This window comes from Papilio xuthus, unplaced genomic scaffold, assembly GCF_000836235.2.
Source record: "Papilio xuthus unplaced genomic scaffold, Pxut_1.1 DF826945.1, whole genome shotgun sequence".
NCBI classification, from domain to species: domain Eukaryota; kingdom Metazoa; phylum Arthropoda; class Insecta; order Lepidoptera; family Papilionidae; genus Papilio; species Papilio xuthus.
The window spans coordinates 976,930-998,707 of NW_013531704.1; the positions used below are offsets into that span (position 1 = coordinate 976,930).

The 21,778-nt window shown below is 33.5% G+C and overlaps 1 protein-coding gene across 1 annotated transcript in view; it reads right to left on the reverse strand.

Moving 5' to 3' along the window:
- The window catches only part of LOC106121288 (TBC1 domain family member 12), a 30,811-nt gene that overhangs the window by 3,413 nt on the left and 5,620 nt on the right, over nt 1-21,778 (reverse strand). Inside the window, exons 2-3 of the mRNA XM_013316887.1 lie at nt 5,234-5,488; nt 402-608 (exon numbers count right to left, since the gene is read on the reverse strand). Coding sequence (XP_013172341.1) covers nt 402-608; nt 5,234-5,488 — 462 coding nt within the window. The remainder of the gene's footprint in view (nt 1-401; nt 609-5,233; nt 5,489-21,778) is intronic.

Sequence of the window (21,778 nt, forward strand, 5' to 3'; positions counted from 1 at the left end):
TATCTAGATATAATTTCTGTTCAATTTAACTTCTTATAGTTGTACGTACTAAGGTCTGTTTTTGATTTATACTAATTTTATATATTGTTACTATATTTTGTATTAGCCCGTAAGCCCTTATATTATATCTTACATTTATACTCATTGTAAGCGAAACTTTGTGTTTTTTATGAGTAAATAAAGATCTTTAAACCGAAGTATTTTTACTATTTATTTATTGGTGCAATACCACAAAAACAGAAGAGTTCAAGAGATATACACTGTAGCTTCATTTTAAAATGTATTTAAATACCTTTCATAACCGTTCATATAATATTTGATCTAGTACAATAAATCTACGATTAGTTAAACAGATCTGGATTTACATTCTCAGGGTAATATAACTTATGTAGGTAACTCACATGTTATGCCAGTCGGGCAGTATAGTTCGCGACCACTCGTGCGCATGCGTAGCAAGACGTTCCTCGTGGCGCAGCGCGTGGTGTACGCGTGCAAGCCGCGCGGCCGCCTCGCGCTCCACACGACGCCGCGCCGCCTGCACCATACGGGCATGCTCCAGACGATGCCGCATTGCCTCCTCCGAGCATTTAGCAGGCAGATTGGATGGCCTGCAAATACAACATCGTAAAATTTATGTGACCTGGTCAACTACTATTTATGTTTTTTTTGTTGTCCGCCAGTATTTAGATCATTTTTGAAAACTCTACAACCCTAAATATAACACAAATAAGATGACATGAACATCCATCCTGTATTCTTTTTGTTTTAGAGCAGAATCTAGATGACTTATTTTACAAAATACTGATCATATCGATAACTTAACTAACTAATTATATTTGCTACTTGATTGAGGTAACGTAATATTTTATGGCAACCCTAACGTATATGCGTTGTCTTGAAGAAAATATACAACAGTGTCAAATATATTAAAAACTTAATATTGTTTGGAAATATAATGTACATTAGAGATGTTGCGAACACAAAATTGCTTCTAAATATTTATAAAGAAATCTGTGTTAATAAGCTACTAAAAAACACTGAAACCTTACCCCAGTTGTGTTAGCGTGCACATGTTACGACTCAACCAAATGAACCTATTCAAACGTGTAAACATCGCGTGTTTTACTCAGAATTTTTTTTAATTCGTGTTGCATCTAATAAACACGTTATCCTATTTGCATTAAGAAATCTGAGACATTTTTTCATTACATAATGAGCAATTATTATTATTTATTTATATCATAAGGTGGCAAACGAGCGAGCGGCCGACTGTAATCGCTGAAATAGCAAAGTGACCGTTGCCCATAGACATACGCAATTGCATATGCGTTGCCTATCTTTAATCGACGGAGGGTGCACAGAAAGAAAATATCCTCCCTTGCCATGCATCCTCTCATCTGGAAAGTCCACTTCCACTTCCCATTCTTTCCTTATAAGAAAAAGGGTGAAGAAGGAAAGTGGACTAAATTAAGCCTCCGGGACGCATTAAACATATTAAATGTTATAATCCGTACTTATTTTTTTTTATAAATGCAATGTCTGCCAAGCCTTGTTGAACTAAAGAGGCGTGAAGTCTTATTTGTAAAGGTATGCATAGTTTTATAAGGCTTTAAAATAGTATACAGTTGAACGACCCGTATTTAGAATATTCAAGATTTATACGATACGATAGTATGGTAAAAAGAGGGTCAAATACCTTACGTATGTTATGTTTTAGCTTAGACGATTATTTTTTTTCTATTTAACGCCGTCTTTCGGCCAGCACCATTAGACGGCAACAACCTTATTAATATTTATTTCGAAGAAATTCAAATATCGACTCGTGAAGAAGTTTAAATAAGTTCGCTTGTTTTGTCACACTCACTAACATTGGATCGAAAGAGATAGACATACCTTTATTTATATCTAATGGTACTATGTTTGAAATATCATTTAATTCCTTTGCCAATAATCTTACTTTACTAATCTTATTAATATTATAAATGTGAAAGTTAGATGGTTAAATGGATGTATGGATGGATATTTGTTTGAAGGTATGTCCAGAACGCCCGAACGAATTGCGATTAATTGGCATACATATAGAACATAGTCTAGAAGGACACATAGGCTATTTATTAAGGTTTTTTTTAATTCCGCGCGGACGGAATCGCAAGCGATAGCCAGTAGTTACTAAATAGAAGGATGAGATTTAAAGGGATGACCTTAGCGTTACTGAGTTACTCCCCATAATAATAATTCCCTTCTGCTGTTGTAAATAATGAGGGGTCCGACCCTTATTCCAGACGGAATAGTCTATAGCTATGTCGAATCAATTCAAGTCAATTTAGATGTCTGTCGAACTTATATCGCTTGGGGGTGTATCGCGTTGTGGAAAATATTTTCTCAGTTAAAAGAAATAGAATCATTGTTTCGAATGTCGTTTTATTAATATAATAAGAATATTACTGTTTTATTTTAAACATTGTTTTTCTTTTGTCTCCAAAGTTACATTGAAATTCAATATCTGGAAGAAACATTACCAATGAAATAAAAGTTGAACACAAATGAATATAAATTTTTCTTGACAACTTCATTGAAATTTAACGTCTTATCATTGATTTGTTTTGTTCTTTGTCTAATTATAAATTAACGAAGTTGAAAATTGATCGGTAACTACTCTTCTGTAAATACTTAAAGTCCACGGCGAGTCGTAAGAGAGGAATGAACCCAACTACCCTTATGCTACATACTTTATTTATAGAATCGGAACTAAGGGTGACATAGACTTAACCCATTTAGATAAATCTATGTATCAAACTAGTGTTTATATACATCATAATATGCATATTAAAAATCTTTAAAAATGTTTGCCTATTCGTCTAAAATTGAAAATTTTAGATACGTGATTAACTAAAGTCACAAAGATAAGTTAACACATTTTTCGTCTAATAATTTGCAGCCCAAATACGTTTTTTAATTAAAAGCTCAACTTCTCCTATTTTACCTCTGTAGGGGTGTCAAAATACATTTACTTATGCAATCATTTTAATGACTGACTCTATTGTAAAAACAAATCCTAACGACGCATCATTTGCATGGGGCACAAAAAGCCCTGCAGTTACGTGCAAATTGCAATGCCGCGGCCTCTCATTAAAACCCGGTATTTCCGCCTCTACTATTCACAGGGTTACCACCTTAACGAAAATTTTAATACATTAAAAATAACATTCCAAGAAATATATTTTTACCGCGAAATTCGCCTGACATTTTAAATCACACATATTGCCGTCTCTTTTTCTCGAAATAAATAAGAGAGTGACAAAATATCCTAATACAAGTGAGGTAAACTTGTATTACTTATGGAACTTAATTCTAGAAATAATTAGTAGTCGTTCTCTATTTCCACGCATTCTATCAACATAAGTGAGAATTTTTTAAACGCAAACGAAATAATTATAGCGTTTCAAATTAAACGCAATTTAACATAGAATATAAAGCTTATGTAAATTTCGTACAAAAATATTTCTTACTAGATTACCTTGAAGTCTTAACGTCGTGATTGTTCTCACGCGCATTGAAAAGAAACAAATATTATAATATAGCATATTTTAAATACAATTCATACTTGACTGTAGAAGGGCCAATACGCATTTACTTTTCATTAATAAAACACATTCCGTCAGTTCATTTCGAACAGTTCTAAAGTTGCAATTTAATCTAATAAGCAAATTCATGAGTTGCATCTATGTATGCATTTGCGGAATCGCAACTGCGCAAATTGCGACCCGCAGCCGTCCGACAGCAAGTCACGAACTTGCTTCAAATTGCGATCGAAGCTCGGAGAATATTCTATAGAACAGCGACCACCAATCTATTCTCACCAGGAATCGCACTAATCGCAGTAATTCCTAAACTGATACAGAAACCCTTGAATTTCACGAAAGACCCGTCAAGGTTGCGGTGTAGCAGCAAGGGGTCGCAAACACAAAATTCTGAAAAGGATCTACTATGAGTAAATTTTTGAATCCCTTAATGAACCTCAAAGCATACTAAGGAACCTTGATAATTTTAGCTGTTGAGTCACGGTTACACATATTCTATTATTAACAAAAAATGAATATACTTATAGGTATATGAACCGTTACAAAGTTAAAGGTCGATAAAGTTGAATGTCCTGTTGAGGCTACACACCCAAGTATAACCTCATTTTCACACCCACATAATTTACTAAACTACGGACTGAGGTCCGTAAATATGTAACAAAAATGAAAACAAAATACGATATTTGACAGTTTATTGCAAGATAATCTATGATTCCATGATCAATTTAAGTTATTTGAAATTTAAAAGAAATTATTTGCAACCAAGAAACCTATTGTAAATATTATGGTATCACTTCACACCAGTATCTAAAATTAGTCACGATGTATAAAAATTTTAAACAGACGAAATATAAAACAAATGAAACATAAAAAAGTTCACTTCACATGTAGAAGGGAAGTTGTTTTTGTGAGTTACTTCCAGCAATTACAACGATACTTCCAGAAGAACACGTAGCAACTATTTGTGCTATTGTACAACATCCGTATGTCTAACATCCTACTTATTTGGTTTCTCAATTACAGTATTATTATTGGATTTGCAACGAGTCGAAGAAACTACATTAATATAACTATTGTTAACACTTTCAGTGCCACCGACTCGCCCTGTAAGTTAACATAGAAATCATTATCGCAGTGAAAGTGTTAAAAAAAGTTCTACGACTAAAAATAGATCGATATTTTTTTCTTTATTTTTTCAAATAGACAAAATAAGTACTGATACTGTATTTTTATATATAAATAAACTGCATGTAATACATGTTTTCTTATCACAACTCTCCACTGTTAAACGAAGGCCTTCGATTACCACAATGGCCGGTCCTGTGTTTTAATAAATAAGTAGTAAATATTATTTTGATGGCTTGTTTATAAAATATACTATGATAAACCTAATTATTGTGATATTATTATGATTAAATGGTCTATATTCATGATTCGGTCTGGTCATCAGTCAGTTAATCATTACAGTCTGTAAATACAAATAGTCAGTCCTACTGTCAGTATATTTTGAATTTTATACAGAACCTTATTTATTTTCCTTAACCTAAAACTACTATATATGTTAAGAAACAACCCTATAAAGCCGATAAAGATCTTGTGACACTGTTCCTGAGAGAATTTATACTTTGGTTCATAACTCTAGCAAAACTCACCTGTCATGTTGTATAAGGGCAATAGAACTTGCTACTAGATCTTCAAACTGCTTCTCACTGGCGGAGCTACCTTGCCTCTTGTGATGATGGGGGGTATTAGCAGCCGATGACACCGGGGTCAATGACTTCTGACTTTCAGAGCCAGTCTTAACTGACAGGTTATTTGTGGACTTGCTGCCGAAGAGACGCCAAGTAACACCAGTAGTTGTCGACTCTTGTGTCTTTGATGAACTGCTTTTCCATGGGAAAACACCTCTGTAACAATATAAAAGAATTACTTTATAAGATTGAAATAAAACACCCTCAAAGTCATTGTTACATTAGGGAAGATACTATCTGAGAAATCTACACTAAGGAACTACTTTAAAAATTAATTGACGTATTCATTTCAAAGAAGCTGTAGTACGTCTAAGCCCAAATCGCTTGGTACATTGAAGTTCAACCAACAGCTTTTCGTTTACACATTTGAAACACATAGTTATATCATTTAAAAGCTAAATAAATAAACGAACGTTACAAAACTAAACAAAGAAGTTAATTTAGGCCATGTTGTAACATGTTACAGTTCATACATCCAATGTTCAACAAACATACAAACGTTCTGTAAACATCAAAACAGAATCCAAATGAACCGATCTATAAATACCATCCCGGACTCAAAACATTGGCACAAGAATACAAGAATACTTCATGAATACACAACGCTGTATGAATACTATATTCATAGGACGAAGCATACATACTTTATTTGATAGCATACATAATGTTACAATATCAGTTTAATTATTAATCACAATTGACGTAGTTCGCGGCTTTAAATATAACTCAAGGCTTCCTATACTTGTAGACGACTTAACAATGTCTAGAAGGTAAATGTTATTACATAACTAGCTGTCGCTCGCGACTCCGTCCGCGCGGGATTAAAAATAGATGTTGGCCGATTCTCAGACCTACTCAATATGTTCACAAAATTTCATGAGAACAGGTCAAGCCGTTTCGGAGGAGTATGGGAACGAAAATTGTGACACGAGAATTTTATAAATAAGATAAATAACAATCAATATTAGGATCACTTGGATACATATAGATGTCAGTAAACATGATATTTTATTAAACTGTTTCTTGCTTTGTTTAAAACTATTCAAGACTGTGCTTATCAAATAAAGGGACCGTTATTTCTTTCGATCAGAATGTCGATGATCAATCCTAATCCTACTAATGTTATAAATTTGAATGTTTAGATGGATAAAAGGATGTTTCTTTGAAGGTATCCGGAACGGCTAGACGGATTTTGATGAAATTTTGCACAGATATAGAACATAGTCTAGAAGAATACATAGATTGCTCATGAAGTTTTTTTTTTTAATTCCGTGTGGATGAAGTCACGGGCGACAGCTAGACACTTTGATGATTATAGTTCGAAAAGCGACTTAACAAATAGATCTTCTAACCAGGAAACCACTGCGTTCTTAAAATAGTACTTGCTGTAACGTAATTGTAATCATTGTTAACAGAGTTAGCGTGGGTGCATCATGTCGGGATGTGATTGCTAGGGATGCGTAGGTAGCACAAGATACCGTTTAAATCAGTTATTGTAATACTTCCTAAATAGCAGTAAGTATTCTGACGTATAGTTGCTTTGAACTAGCAGATACAAAAGGACTTACCGTGAGTTTCTAAGACCAAATATATGAAATGAAACAATATGTTTTAAACGGAGATTTAGGACTTCGAAATCCACAGTGAGACTTGTTAAAGATTAAAGTGGATAATAGAAACCCGATTTTGTTTTTTTGTAATAAGCCGAAAGTACGAGTTGATAATTTGAAAAAATATTAAGGGAGATTAAGGAAATGAGTATAACAAGGACGTCTTGAGTGAGGTCGCATCGTGTAGGAGTGTGACATTTGTACATCTCAATTGGAAACGACCTTTATAATTATCGGCCACGCAAGGCTGGATCTGAGTATGTTTTGGACACAGTAATGATTAGCTTTCGCGGCCATATTCATTTGCCTTATATCACACAACGAAATTAAATAAATATATAATAAAATTGCTTGAGAGATCATTTTTTTCGAATTTATAATGTAACTACATAAAGAATAATGATTCGGTCATCCTTTTTTGTTCGACACATCAATTTCATATTCGCCAAGCAATATTCTACTTTAGTTACCAAGAAATAATTGTCACAATCGTATACCAATCGAGTTTAGGAGTTCTCGACCAAGGGCGAATTTATAATTTATTTTTGTGACGTGAAGTTATGCAGCTATTGTGTAGTAATAGTATGTACATATATATTTACTACGATCTCATTGGCTAACAAAGTTATAGTAACATACAAGACAACAAAATAACATCTCGTTTTACAAAAAGTTATAAGTACTATTTTAGGCTAACCTGAGAGAATAACATTCATTCATATTTTGTTATAGCATTCAACATTTTTACGGGCACTCAACGGGCACTGGAAAATTAATAATAATAATTAATATAATCATAGTATCCATTAGTTTGGTGGAACATTCTGGAATTGACCAACTTTAATCAATTGCGTGTGACATACAACAGAGATAATCCTTAGTAAGATGCAGACAAGGGTATCAAAAATTTATTTTTATGAGAAGTAATCGATAACGATGACAATACAATTATAAAAAAGCTAGTGTTCTTTACTAATACAATCAAACCTCTATCAGCGAGACTCATTGTTTGGACGGACGAACTCCATAAGCGAGAAACTCGGGAGGGAAACCTTTGTAAGCGAGAAAAATATTGCGGTCTCGGACTCTCGCTTATCCAGGTTCGACTATATTTGCTATACTTCTTCATGTTTTTAGGACGATTAAATCGTATGCATATTTATAATACTATCGCGTTTTAATCGTATGTCGGTAATTTCTTTGCCTGCGAAGTAATAATTGGGATCATCTCCCCGTCCTTATCTTGTAGGGTCGTTATTTCAGTCAGTAATAATTGAGATGTAGAATATAAATTATTTGAACATGTTGGTACATAACACAGTAATCGTACGTAAGTGGCCGGCGCCTGGCACCGCGCGGTACGACACCGCCCAGTCTTGCATGACCTATCAACTACGCTGCATCTCATACAAATATTTAATTTTTATTATCTACATTGGAGAAGGAAAGTTTTTTGTTTACCAAAGACAAGAACGGATAAGTATTCATTCTGGTCTACAATGTATACATTAGACTACGATATTTATTTGTCTTTTTAAGTAGTTATTAATTCTTACTAAGTTTATAAATGTGAATGTTTAGATGGATGGATGTTTGTTTGAAGGTATCATCAGAACGGCTGAACGGATCTCGATGAAATTTGACATACATATAGAACGTAGACGGAGTCGCGGGCGACCGCTGGTTTTGTCAATAAAGTCTGAAATATTACGTTCATAATGTTCAGTACTAATTCGAATCTATAGGCATTTTATTCATGTAATCTCATTTTCAATTATTAATGCACCATTGAGATAAAACCTAGAGCACTAAAGGTCAGCTGATCTCGGAGCATCAACAAAAACGAGTGCCGAGCCGTGCATGGTACGATCCACACCTGTTGAGGAATTTCATACATAAACATACAACCGTGTTTTATAGCCGATGTTCAAGTACATTTATAGTTTCGCTTGAGAAAGGTAATAAGTTTAAAAGGAAAACTTTATAAACACATAAACCTACTTCATTGCAATAAACTAGAGTTAGACAAAAGGTAAATAAAGTCTTAAATGTGGCAGAAATTTATCTTTAGAACAAAAGACAACACAAGCTTATATATTAGCCATTAGGCATTAGTCGCAACCATTTTATTTCCTTCTAATAAATAGTAGAGACATATATGCATACATATAGCATACAATGGAAGAATATTCTGAACTCGGCAAGTACGAGACGTGCCCGATTAGCCGGTCACGCTGACGTGACCACCTTTAACCTGTCACGGAGATCTTTTAACATAAAGCGTACTTCAAAAACAATGAAGATACAAAAATAAACGTAATTAATATTTATGACGTTATGACGATTGAGATTTTTAAAAATAAAAATAACCGTGTATTTTGGACAACAATATCTCTGTATAAAACATATCGTCATCTTTGTCAAAACAGAGAAGAATATATTTTAAATGGGAATTTTTCAGAAACCCACAGTTAGACAATTATTTCCAGCTTGGTTCTTTCGGTTCTAGTCTGTTACTAGCGTAACAACTACCTTTCGAGAACAATAAAGCTCTCAAAAATTAGTCGTCTCTGTCTCTCTGTTTGAAGAAAAACGAGATAACTATATGTATTTGTACATGTATTTTGGTAGTGGAAACTCATAGGTAAAAAACCGGTTCTCACACATAAAGATATAGGCATGTAAAATCTACAGAACATAAAAACAACAATTACAGTGCTTACAGATCCCGCAATTAAATGATTACCATCTCAAAGCAATGGAAGCGAACGAATTAATTACATTGATGACGTACACTTTCAAAACAATAGGAAATAATAAGAAACTGCTTTGTATAGTAACTTTACCCATAATGTTAAAGTCTATGTAACACTAGCTGTCGCCCGTGACTCCGCTCGTGCGGTATTAAATACCCTAATTAGTAACCTATGTGCTCTTCCAGACTATGTTCAACATCTATGCCAAATTTCAGCGAGATCCATAGAGCTGTACTCGAGATACCTTCAAATAAACATCCATCCATCCGTCCGTCCGTCCATCCAAACATTCGCATTTATAATATTAGTAAGAAGATTAAGAATTTATTGATTATAAAAGCGCACTTTTTCGCAAAGAAGACATCAATGCTTCTGCGATACTTGTTTTAGATATCTTTAGTCAGCTACATATTCTCTTGTTTATATCCCAATATGAAATAAATGCAATAATCAGTTAATTCAACGTATTTATAGTTTTTTGCTTAGAAAGTACAAGACATTGCGTTACCTTGTAATAAGTCCTATGCCCTCTGAGTACGCTCCAATCCATGCCACAATCTAATATCACCTTCAAATACATTCTCAGGACAAAACTAATTATTTTTTAAATTAATTACTGTGTTACTTTTAGTACAAATTAATTTTAATGCCGGAACTCATAAAAAACATATGTTTTTAAAGAGCATATGTTTTTAATTCTCCAATGGGGACTACGTAAAACGTAAAATTGCGAATCCGCAGAGAAAGACATCCGCTGTGTTGAGAAAGCAGAATGACGTCAGGTCCACGACATTGGTACAGTTTCCAACGCGTTATGAAAGTCTCCGGTCCGGCTATGATGTCAGATTTGTAATAGAGAAATCATTATATCTTGCTTTATCAATATTATAGAATTTAGATGTTTATAAAAGTGGTACTACGTTCAAAAATATACGAAATTAGTATTTTGCTGCAAATCTTAACTATATCAGAAAAATATTCTTCTAAAACTTTATTTTTACAAAACTGTAAAGGGCCTGAGAGTACTTGTACTGTGGACCTATACTATATACGTACCCTACTACCGTATTGTTAATATGTTAGTTTCTTTCGTGATTTCTCGGTTAATATCCATAGGCTGTATAAAATAACCGTGGGTAAAAATTTATTATTGTTTAAGAGTTCATTGACCTATTGCCGTTAACAAGGTAAAGCAAATTATACGCTTTATTTAACAAATTACCTAATACAATTTGCAATATTGAGTAAAAGGCGGAAAGGAAATTGCTGTTTGGAAATAATTTATTATAAATATTACCCAAGATGATACCCGAAAATATAATTAATTTGTTAATTTACATAGACCACATTACATAGAAATAAATTATAAAATTTATATAAAGCGAAATTTAACCTAAAACTTATATAATTAGACATTCAACTAACACGTTGAAATTATATAATTTTATTTATTAATTACATTTGTTTATCAAAATATATAAATTTTCTCAAGTACTCAATTAATATTAACATAAATGCCGTGAATTCCGACCAACGTTACGAAAGAGTCAAACGCATTGTTCGTACAAGTTTCTTTGAAATACGCAGCAATGCGTTACGCGTACGTAAATTGTGGGGTGCGTTACGTCACCCCGAACGAATTCTTCGTACATTTCTTTGACATTGAAGAGACAGGACCTGTCAATCGCTTTCATTAATAATAATAGCGCTATATAATAATAGTCAACTTTACCTCTCGCCCCCTGCGAATAGTGGCAGTAGCTCTTGCCTAGTCCGCTTCTCTATAGTCTAATACATTTACGTACTAAATCAAGTGAGACATTAAGACTAAACGTGAGGTCAACACAAACTGCCAGAGTTAAACTAGACGTCATGTTTGATTACGAAATGTACATAAAAAGATATGTAAAGTAACAAATCTAGCTAATCTTATATCTATGTTAAACATAATACACGGATAAGGGGTTTCTCAAAACATCTGTATACTGTTCATAACATTGGTCGGAATTCAAAGAATTTAAATTGGCCGTACATCACGGCTTCAAATGCGTCAGAGCGGTAAACGTTTAGTACGCAGACCGCACCAAAGGCACGCTATAAACACAGACGGCATGTCTTACAGTATCTTATTCTTAAGTCTACGGCCTGTCTTGTATTTACATGTGCCTACATTCACTCGGGAACTAAGGATGAATGGTTAAAAGAATCTTATATGGTTCACGAGACCACGCTTGTAGTATTTCTGCCACACTCAAATTAGTTATTTGGTCAATAAAGAAGATCCTTAGTGCAGATTTCTTACATTAAATCTGCACTAAGGGAGACACTTACCGACTCTGAGTGCGGAAGTAAAGTCTGTACCAAGCATTATGGGCACAAGAAAAAATACTCGTTATGTGTTGACTTTAACCCTTAGCAATACGTTGTTATTTTTAAAAATGTGTAAAAAAAACTACTAAATATTAGTACTATTAAAAGCAAATGTAGGCTAAATTCCAGTCTGCCTTGTACCTTCACGGAAAAAGTATACAAAAAGTTCTACAACATCCATTAGTGCGCTCACAGCATTCCATAGTGCGCCCTTGACCAGAGCTCAATGGATGCAGTTCCGTGCAGGCACACATGGGAATATAGACCTTGTGTAATTGACATAAGGGTGTGAATATCACGATTAATTAATTTTGTTTCCGTTTCTTTGTGTTTCATCTTTTAATTGTTATAATGTTATATAGTTTGACTCAAAATGCTATTTTTAAAGGAGATACTGAAAAAATGGCTTCCGGTACGATTTAGGATGTAACGCTAAATATAAAACTGATTAATATTATAATAGTTACGTAAGAAATTTCACATTTAAATTGCATCTGTGATGTCAACTTAAAGATTATGCAATTTAATTATAGTTATTATGATTTGAATTGCATATGATGTATTAATTTCTTACGTCAAAGCTATGTCCCTATTTCGCTAGCCTTTCATTTCCTCATTCACACCATCGTTTTTCCTGCACAAATATTACTAACAATATAATAACTTAAACCATTTACGCATTATAAAAGCGAATGTTTGGATGGATGTTTGTTGGAAGATATCTCCAAATCGGCTGCATGGATCTGATCTGCTGCTGTAATTTGGCATACATATAAAACATAGTCGACAGCTTGTTTAGCATCTTGTTTAGATATATTTCAGAACTAGCTGTCGCCCGCGACTCCGTCCGAGCGGTATTAAAAAAACATAATTAGTAAGTAGCCTTTGTGTTCTTCCAGACTTTGTTCTACATCTATGCCTAATTTCAGTAAGATCCATGCAGCCGTTCCGGAAATACTTTGAAACAAACATCCATCCATCCAACCATTCGTATTTATATTAATTAGATTGATGAAATTCAATTGACATTCGTGTCTATAGAAAATATCTTTATATATATAATTCTTCTTTGAGTGTGTATGTCACTGAACTTCTCTCAAACGACTGGACCGATTTTGATGAAATTTTTTGTGTGTTCAAGGGGATCTAGGAATGTTTTAGATTCACAATTTTGTCCGCTGGACAAAATTTTTTTTAATTAATTTTTAATTTATTAGTAGTTGTTGATTTTGGAATGTTTTACATTGGATCCGACAGACGGCGCTACCATCGCAGTGTCAAATTTTAAATAATATTCGAATTAAAGACGTGTAGACAGGACAACGTCTGTCGGGTCCACTATTATTTCTATATAATATTATGCCTATTGTTGTAGACTTAGTATTTCGTGACCTTTTGGTTAGAACTATACGTTTTATCGCGACTTTCGTGCGTCACTGTTGCTATTCAAATTACATCCATTGTTTACTATTGCCTAACAGTGAGTTTCCATCGCCGAATACATGTACAAAAACAAATAGTCGTCTCTTTCATTCACTTTGAAAAAAAAAACAGAGCAATATGTTTGGGCTACCAAATTCCACGATTATGAGAATTGGTTTGTTAATTCATGCTAATTAATGAGTTCGGTTCAATCACTTTTAACATTCATTATTATTGCTTAAAAGTCCTAATAACTTGCCAATTAATTTTTATTATAAAAATAATTACAATGTATACGTGACTTAATGAAAATATTTCTTTTAAATAACATTAGAGTAGGATGTTAATAACAGAATATCAATTTGATGTTTTGAAATAAAATAAAATTTAAATAACTCACTCAGTTAAAGCTTTACTTTCACTTCAACTTATTTTACTTTACATAATAATATTTTTACCTTATGTAATAAAAACCCTACGTTGTATACAAACACTACGCTCGCCTTTGATGTATACAGAATGTCCCATAATTCAACGATAAAACGTTTTATCGTTGAATTTTGGGACACTCTGTATATGTACATATTATAAGTATATCGGTACAAAATACGTCGCTTCCTTTGTCATAATTATTAAAAGCTGCAATGACTAATCGGCGATTACAATACGAACGTCAAAACAAAACTTGGACCTCTCTAAATGAGCAGTCTATTTATTAAATTATAAAATGTATATAAAATAACATATACAACGTTTATAATGATACAAGCTGTTGCCCGCGACTCTGTCTGCGCGGAATATTGTTCCAGACTATGTTCTACATCTGCGACAAATTTCATCGAGATCCCTTCAGCCGTTCTGAAGATACCTTCAAACAAACAGCTATCCATCTATACTTTGGCATTTATAATATTAGTAAGAAGTAAGATAATAAGATTAATTGTAGGAAGTAGTAAATTATTCAAGGTTTTTTGAGTTTACGGGTTTAAAAAGCAATACAAAGTCAAACAGCATTTTATATCTGAAATTACTCAAAATAAAAGTGACTGATTATATATACGTATAATACGTAAATTACGTTTTTTGTTACGTACACGGAAAAACATTTCAATATTATAACCCACTTACACATATGCGACATTGTTCATAATAATTACGTTAATAAAATTAATTCAAAATGATTAACCGTGTGTTTCTGATACCAAAATTTTCATTAAAAAACTTCAAGTCAGTTTCAAAACTATAGTTGTCCTTGTCATTATCTTTGCCAAAACAGAGATAGCAATATGTTTTAAACGGAGGTATTGCTCTCAGAAACTCTGGGTGACCTGTTCAAAAGGTATGCAATGCAACTAAAAGCAAATTACGACTTAATTAATTTTACTATACAACCAAAAAACAAAATTTTTATTAAATTAAACTTTCTTAAGCAATTTGAATTGCTTACATATGTTTGTATAAGACTGTAAAAACAGACAAATAATTCACCTGAGTAAACAATCCTTTGTGTATTTTGTAACTAGCAAATTTGCACAAATGTCCCAACATAAGAAAGAGAAGATACTTGAAAGAGAAAGGGACAGCAAGTTAATTTTTTATCCTCGTCTATTTATGGTCATCTCTCACAGTGACAGTAACCTACACAAATGTAACTACAAACGTACAATTTCGCAAGCCTTTACCCAACGTCCGGTTCGAATCCGGACAACGACGTAACCAGTGAAATACGCAAACAAACGTGCACCCAATGTGACAACCTTGTATTAACTAGTATGTACATGAATTATAAACTGATTTGTTACAACTTTTATTCGACCTTCGATGGATTTGACTGTATAGCAAAACGCAGATAAAGAGATTAAATACTATTTCTTAATATAACACAGGAATATCCCGATTCAACGCTAATTTTTGGTCACCTTAGCTACCAACAAACATATGTCTGCTCTTTCGTAAGCAAAACGCAAATATATATTTATATATCGCTTTAAGGAGGAAAATATCTACCAAAAGGTTGGTGGAAAATTCCGTAAACTGTAGATATTGAAGACAAAAATTAAAAAAAAACGTACAGACGAACTGAGAACCTCATCCTTTTTGGAGTCGGTTGAAAACAATAAAAAATATTTCAAACAGTCCAATAACAATACTAAGCCAAAAAAATATTAAAAAAAATCCTTGCTGATATATCTGCTACCTTAAATCTTATTTTTTACAATTTAAAAGATCCCAATCATAAATTTTTAATACTCACACGATGTCCGAGCGCATATTTCTTGGTAAATAGGTAACAAACAGGTGTAGAGCACATCTGATAACAATTCTACGAGACAACGAAACGTGTCCACTACGACTATAACAAACTTACTGAACGTTACGTGGAAACATGCTGATCAAAGGCAAATATTTTTTTAAACTCTGTCGTCTACATACAACTGTGGTATGTATAAACATAGTATATACCATTAGCTATGTATAAAGGATAATTTAAATCTTTATAACTAAAAATGGTTGGTTCACGATTTTGATTCCATTTTATCTTATCTTACTAATATTATAAATGCAAATTTTTGGATGGATGGATGGACGGATGGATGGATATCTGTTTGAAGATATCTCCGTAACCGCCCAACGAATTTGGAGAAAATTTGGCACATATATAGAACATAGCCTGGAAGAACACATAGGCTACTTATTAGGTATTTTTAATTAAGCGCGGACGACAGCTATTCAGTGAAAATTACATGCAAGATAAAGTGCCTGATATATTTTAAATTGAATTTCTAACTGTAAATAGTTGTGATTTAAACAAGATAAAATAGGACTATTGTAGACAGGAAATAGACATCTAAAACACTAATAGAAAACTATTACAACTAGATGTCGTGCGCTACTTCATCTGAGCGAAATTAAAAAAATAAGCAGCCTACGTGTTCTTCCAGACTATCTATGTAGGCCAGATTTCATTAAGATCCGTTGAGTCGTTCAGGAGATGCTTAACTTATCTAAACTTTCCCATTTATATGGACTTAGAGAAAATGATATAAGAAAATCGTACAAACGCATAATCGCTGCATCTATTTGAATAACAGTGTTGACTCTGTCACTATTAGCTACACAAAGTGTGCGTTGTTATCACCACATGACACGAGGGGGACGGAATGTCTTGGGAAAATCAAAGCCCTCATTTATCTACTGTTGACAAGTGCTACTTGTGTTTGTGATAGCGGATACACTTAATTACTTTGGAAATAACGACATGGTTTTGTTCAAGCACATGTGTGTTAGTACTTTTTTTTTGTTTTTGAGTTTCTATTGATTTATAAGCTTGAAGGAATATTTTTATTGTAGTTACACATATGATATGTGATTTTAAAGTAACGAAGTGCGGCGATAAATGTAAAATTAATTACGAGTGAAAGTAGTAGGCTAACGTACTATATTTTCGAATTTATCCAAAACTAGCGGTTGCCCTCGACTCCGTCTGCACGGAATTAAAAAAAGTTAATAAGTAACCTTTGTCTTATTCCAGACAATGTTCTACATCTATGCCAAATTACAGTGAGATCAATGCAGACGTTTTGGAGTTAGCTTTTAACAAACATCCATCCATGCATCCAAACATTCGCATTTATAATATTAGTAAGAAGTAAGATGTTTGGTATACATTCATCAAAGTCTTTCATGTATATTTTTCTTTTATTTATTTTATGTATTTTGATATATAGCAGCAATTCTATCCGACATTGCTACCAACATATCAAATGTTGACAAACACCGAAATGTGAGCATTTACAATTTTAAATTCAATCTAAATATCGTAATACATTCGTATCCGTTTACGCTCGACATGCGACTCTATCGGATTGTATCGGATTGCACCGAATTCGCAACGCTGTCGAATAAAAGCGATTTCACCAATACATATACGAAGAGCTTTGACTTTTAAATGACAGGACCTGTCAAATAAAAACGAACAATAAGCTGGAAACTTTCTTGTGTGGTTGTTTTGTTTGTAAAATGTTAATGTGCAAGTGCAAGTTGTAATTTTTCTCACCCTAGCGAAAAGTGACAGAATTTATTTAGAACAACGACTGATGTTTACCTAGTCCGTTTCTCAATAGTCAATGACGAGTAACGAATGATGATCAGGCACGAATTCTTTATACGTAATTCGCATAATCATTTAAGTGTCTCTCCACGATGTTTTACTTTCGCTTGTATTTTTCAAGCTCAAATAGAGATTTCGTAAGATTGCTTATTCATGTTTTAAATTCTAGAAACATAATACGTTTACTTGGTAACTACACGTTTAAATTTTATGACAGGGGTCGCTTTATTCAATGACTAGCTGTCGACCGCGACTCCTTCTGTGCGTAAATAGTAACCTATGTGTTCTTCTAGATTATATTCTATATGTATGTCATCTCGATCCGTTCAGCCGTTCTGGAGATACCTTCAAACAAACATCATCGATGCATCTAAACATCGCATCGTATCGTATTTATAATATTTGTAAGAAGTAAGATAGGAGAAGTAAAGAATCCTATCTTTATTAAAAAGGCACGTTAACAAACATAATTTCTAGATTAAATAAAAAAAACTATGAGAAGTTTTACCTTGTTTTTAGCATTAATCAAAAACAATTTCCACGCTAAATCAATTTAAGTTAACTTTAACCGATTATAGTCCGTCGGCATCACGATAAAACAATAAACCGCATTCCAGCTGTAATCGACGGCGACTGACCTCGACCCCCTCATTTTCCAGATGGCCGGGCAAGAACAATACAAAGGATCACCTGAGACCAGGTCACGCTTGAACACAGGATGCTTGATTAGAAGTAGCGGATATCACCACGATTTGAAAAGAACATCTGAGTAAATGAATCTATCAAAATCTTATGGAAATATGTCACTAAAATAATTGGTCTGAAAGTTCAAAGTATTTTAGATACGTTAATAAAACTTGATTAGATTATATCAGATTTATTTTATCATTGTTAGTATCCAAAATGATTTAAAAAAATCAGTAACTCCTTTTACACATTACTATGAAAACTCCAAACTATATTACCATACCATATATTACCAATTTCCAATAACGATGTCATGAATTTAAACAACAAACAAAAAAAAACCTTTGCCATCCATTCGCTAACGACTATGTCTTATTTAAAACCATCTAGAATAGAAAATGAAATACGTCTAGTTTAAAGAATACTTGGAACATTGCGATCCTTGGACTTAGGTCAATTATGTGACCTAGGAAATGTAATGAAGCATAAACTAGAATAATAGATACATGATACTTTAACAATATCGCACGGATCATCTTCCATACATAACAACATACATAATAGTCTAACAGTGGTAGAGCCCGCTTTTACATCTTCGCACGAATTGGCCCGGCTCGCCCGGTGAAATACCACGACCACGCAGAAGTCAGGCGTGAAGTGGAAGCAATTCCGCGTTTCGTCTGATGAGTGTGCGTCCCGGAGACCTAATTTAGTCCTCTTTCCCTTCCCATCCTTTTCTTATAAGGAAAGGATGGGAAGTGGAAGTGAACTTTTCGGATGAGAGGATGCATGGAAAGGGAAAATATTTTCTTTCTGTGCATCCTCTCCTCCGTCTATTAAAGGTAGGCAACGCATATGCAAATGCGTATGTCTATGGGCAACGGTCACTTCGCTACTTCAGCGATTTCAGTTGGCCGCTCGCTCGTTTGCCACCTTATGATATAAAAAAATAATAATAAAGCGTAACATAAATAACGTTGTGTGATATTGTCTTCCATTTAGGTGAAGACATAATAATTTTAATTTGTCGTAGAGCGGACAAGACTTATATATTCCGAAACATATTGTGAGCAATTATGTGAATGACATAAACAAAAGTACTTTGGCTATTCATAAACAAGACGAACGTTTTTTTTAAACATTCTGAGAATTTAGCAATTTAGTGCTGGCATTTTAACAACCAGAAGAAATTCAAAGATTAAACGCCAATTATTCAAAAGAAACAGGGAGTCGTGAAATTTTATTACATCGACTATTTGAGTTTTATTGCCACAGTAATAAAATACGTAGATAACAAAGATTTCTCCGATCCCAGAGAAGACTCATAGATCTAACACGAATCATAATAATTCACGTAGATTCAGAATATTATTATCATAGTAAGAAATTATATATTTTTCGATTTACAATTTACATATGTAAATTTATCCGACGTTCTTACGATAAAGGAAAACATCGTGATGCAACCTGTACATATCTGAGAAGTGATTCAAAGATATGTGTGAAGTCAACGCGTACTGGGCCAACGACTACGGCCTGGTCACCCTTAACTTAGGGTAGGCTCCTAGCCTAGTAGGGCTAATGATGACATATTTTCTCAAAAACAGTAATCTTTCAAACATCTTAAGACAGTACGGTTAACATAATAACTAACGTCTAAACTTTGTATGCAAATATGCATAGTACTATGTATGTATGACTGATTACAGTCAATAGAAATCGTCGGGTAACGCAAGTACCTAATCATTGCCCATGATACTTTCACTGGGCGAAATTTATAATTTCTCCTTCCACTCCATTCCGCTCTACATTGCGTAAAATAATGACAGGTAACTCACTTTACCAGATTCATTACGTTCTCTTCATTTACAATTACAATTTAATTACTTTTTAATATGTATTAAAAATACTTAAACTTCTCGGTAAACAACTGTCTCTGAACTGCCCAATACTAAAATAATCATTTCACTAGTTAACAAAGCTTTCTCATCTTTTTATACATAACTAGCTGTCGTCTGCGACTCCGTCCGCGTGGATATAAAAAAAGCTTAATTAATGTAGCCCACCCATCCATCTATTCACATGACATCCATCTAAACATTCGCATTTATAATATTAGTAAGTTAAATAAAAAGCAGCTCTTCAAGGCATACATTTAAAAAAAATGAATAAATAGTATCCTATGCTCTAAGCTCACCTCAGTCATCAATTTTCAGCCATATCGATAAAGCCGTTCTTGAGTTATAAATAGTGTTACAAACACGACTTTCTTTCATATATATAGATAGATATATACGAAAATAAATGAATTTATTTTATAAATATCGTCGTCTAACAAACGAGGCTAGACAAAGAGCAATTCCATAACGAAATTCAAAGATAACAAACAATAACTTTATATAAGTCACGTGATTGTCGCGCGTCAGTTACATACATTTTTGAATACTACGGAATCGCTTCGAAGCGAATGTACTTATCAAGCCACGAAGATCCTCAATTACCATACTCTTGTTTCAAGAAAAGGAAATTCTATGTACTTACAAAAAGACATATTCCGTTGTCTTGCACAACATGAACGTCTCGCAACGGCAAAACTTGAATGAACATTTCACACGCCAATCTAATCGCTATAAATTAAACTTAACATAGTAATTTGTCCTGTATAGTATGGTAATAGAGATGATTATCCCACAGCTATACATCGTGTGAACTATTTCGTCACCGAATGTTTATCGTATTACGAAACGTAATGATTATGATTTATGTAAGAGCTTTGATAATTTCTTTGATAAATTGATAATGTAGTACAGAGTTGTTAGCGGTACAACAATCAGAGGGGTTAGACTAAGTGCAGTCGCTTTGAAGCGATTCCATAGCGAACTTCAATAATGTACGGAATCACGTGACTTATCTAAAGTTATTGTCAGTTCGCTTCGTATCGCTTCTAGTCTGTGTATTTTAATTCGAAAATGACGCAGCAAAATTGAAGACCAACGCAGAGCTTCCCATTAAATTGGTATAGTAAATGTCGGATGCCGGGTGCGACCTAATTCCATAAATAGCGTGGCTAGAATTTGTGTTATAACTTTTATTAAAAACGTGCGTTTGATATTTAGTCATCATAACATCTTTTACCATAAACAGCTTTTTCATAAGAAATCAATAAAGTTTTTTATTTTTAATTTATTAATCTTGATTCGATTAGATTAAGTCGCTAGTCCGTCCCGGACCTTTTAACTTTCTTTTCTTTGTTTATAAGGCTTTGTTTTTCATCATCCGAACGATTGCTTTTCCTTTACAATTTCAATGCAACTTTTTATTACTTTATTTCGACACACAAAGAGCATTGTTACACTTAAACACTACTTAAGTACATGTTGACTGAATGACGTAACTTAATTATTCCTTAAAACTGTACAAAGGAAGTACTTAGTCATTACGCAAACAATCATTGAGAGTTAGTCAAATGATTCGAGATTATGTCGTGTGA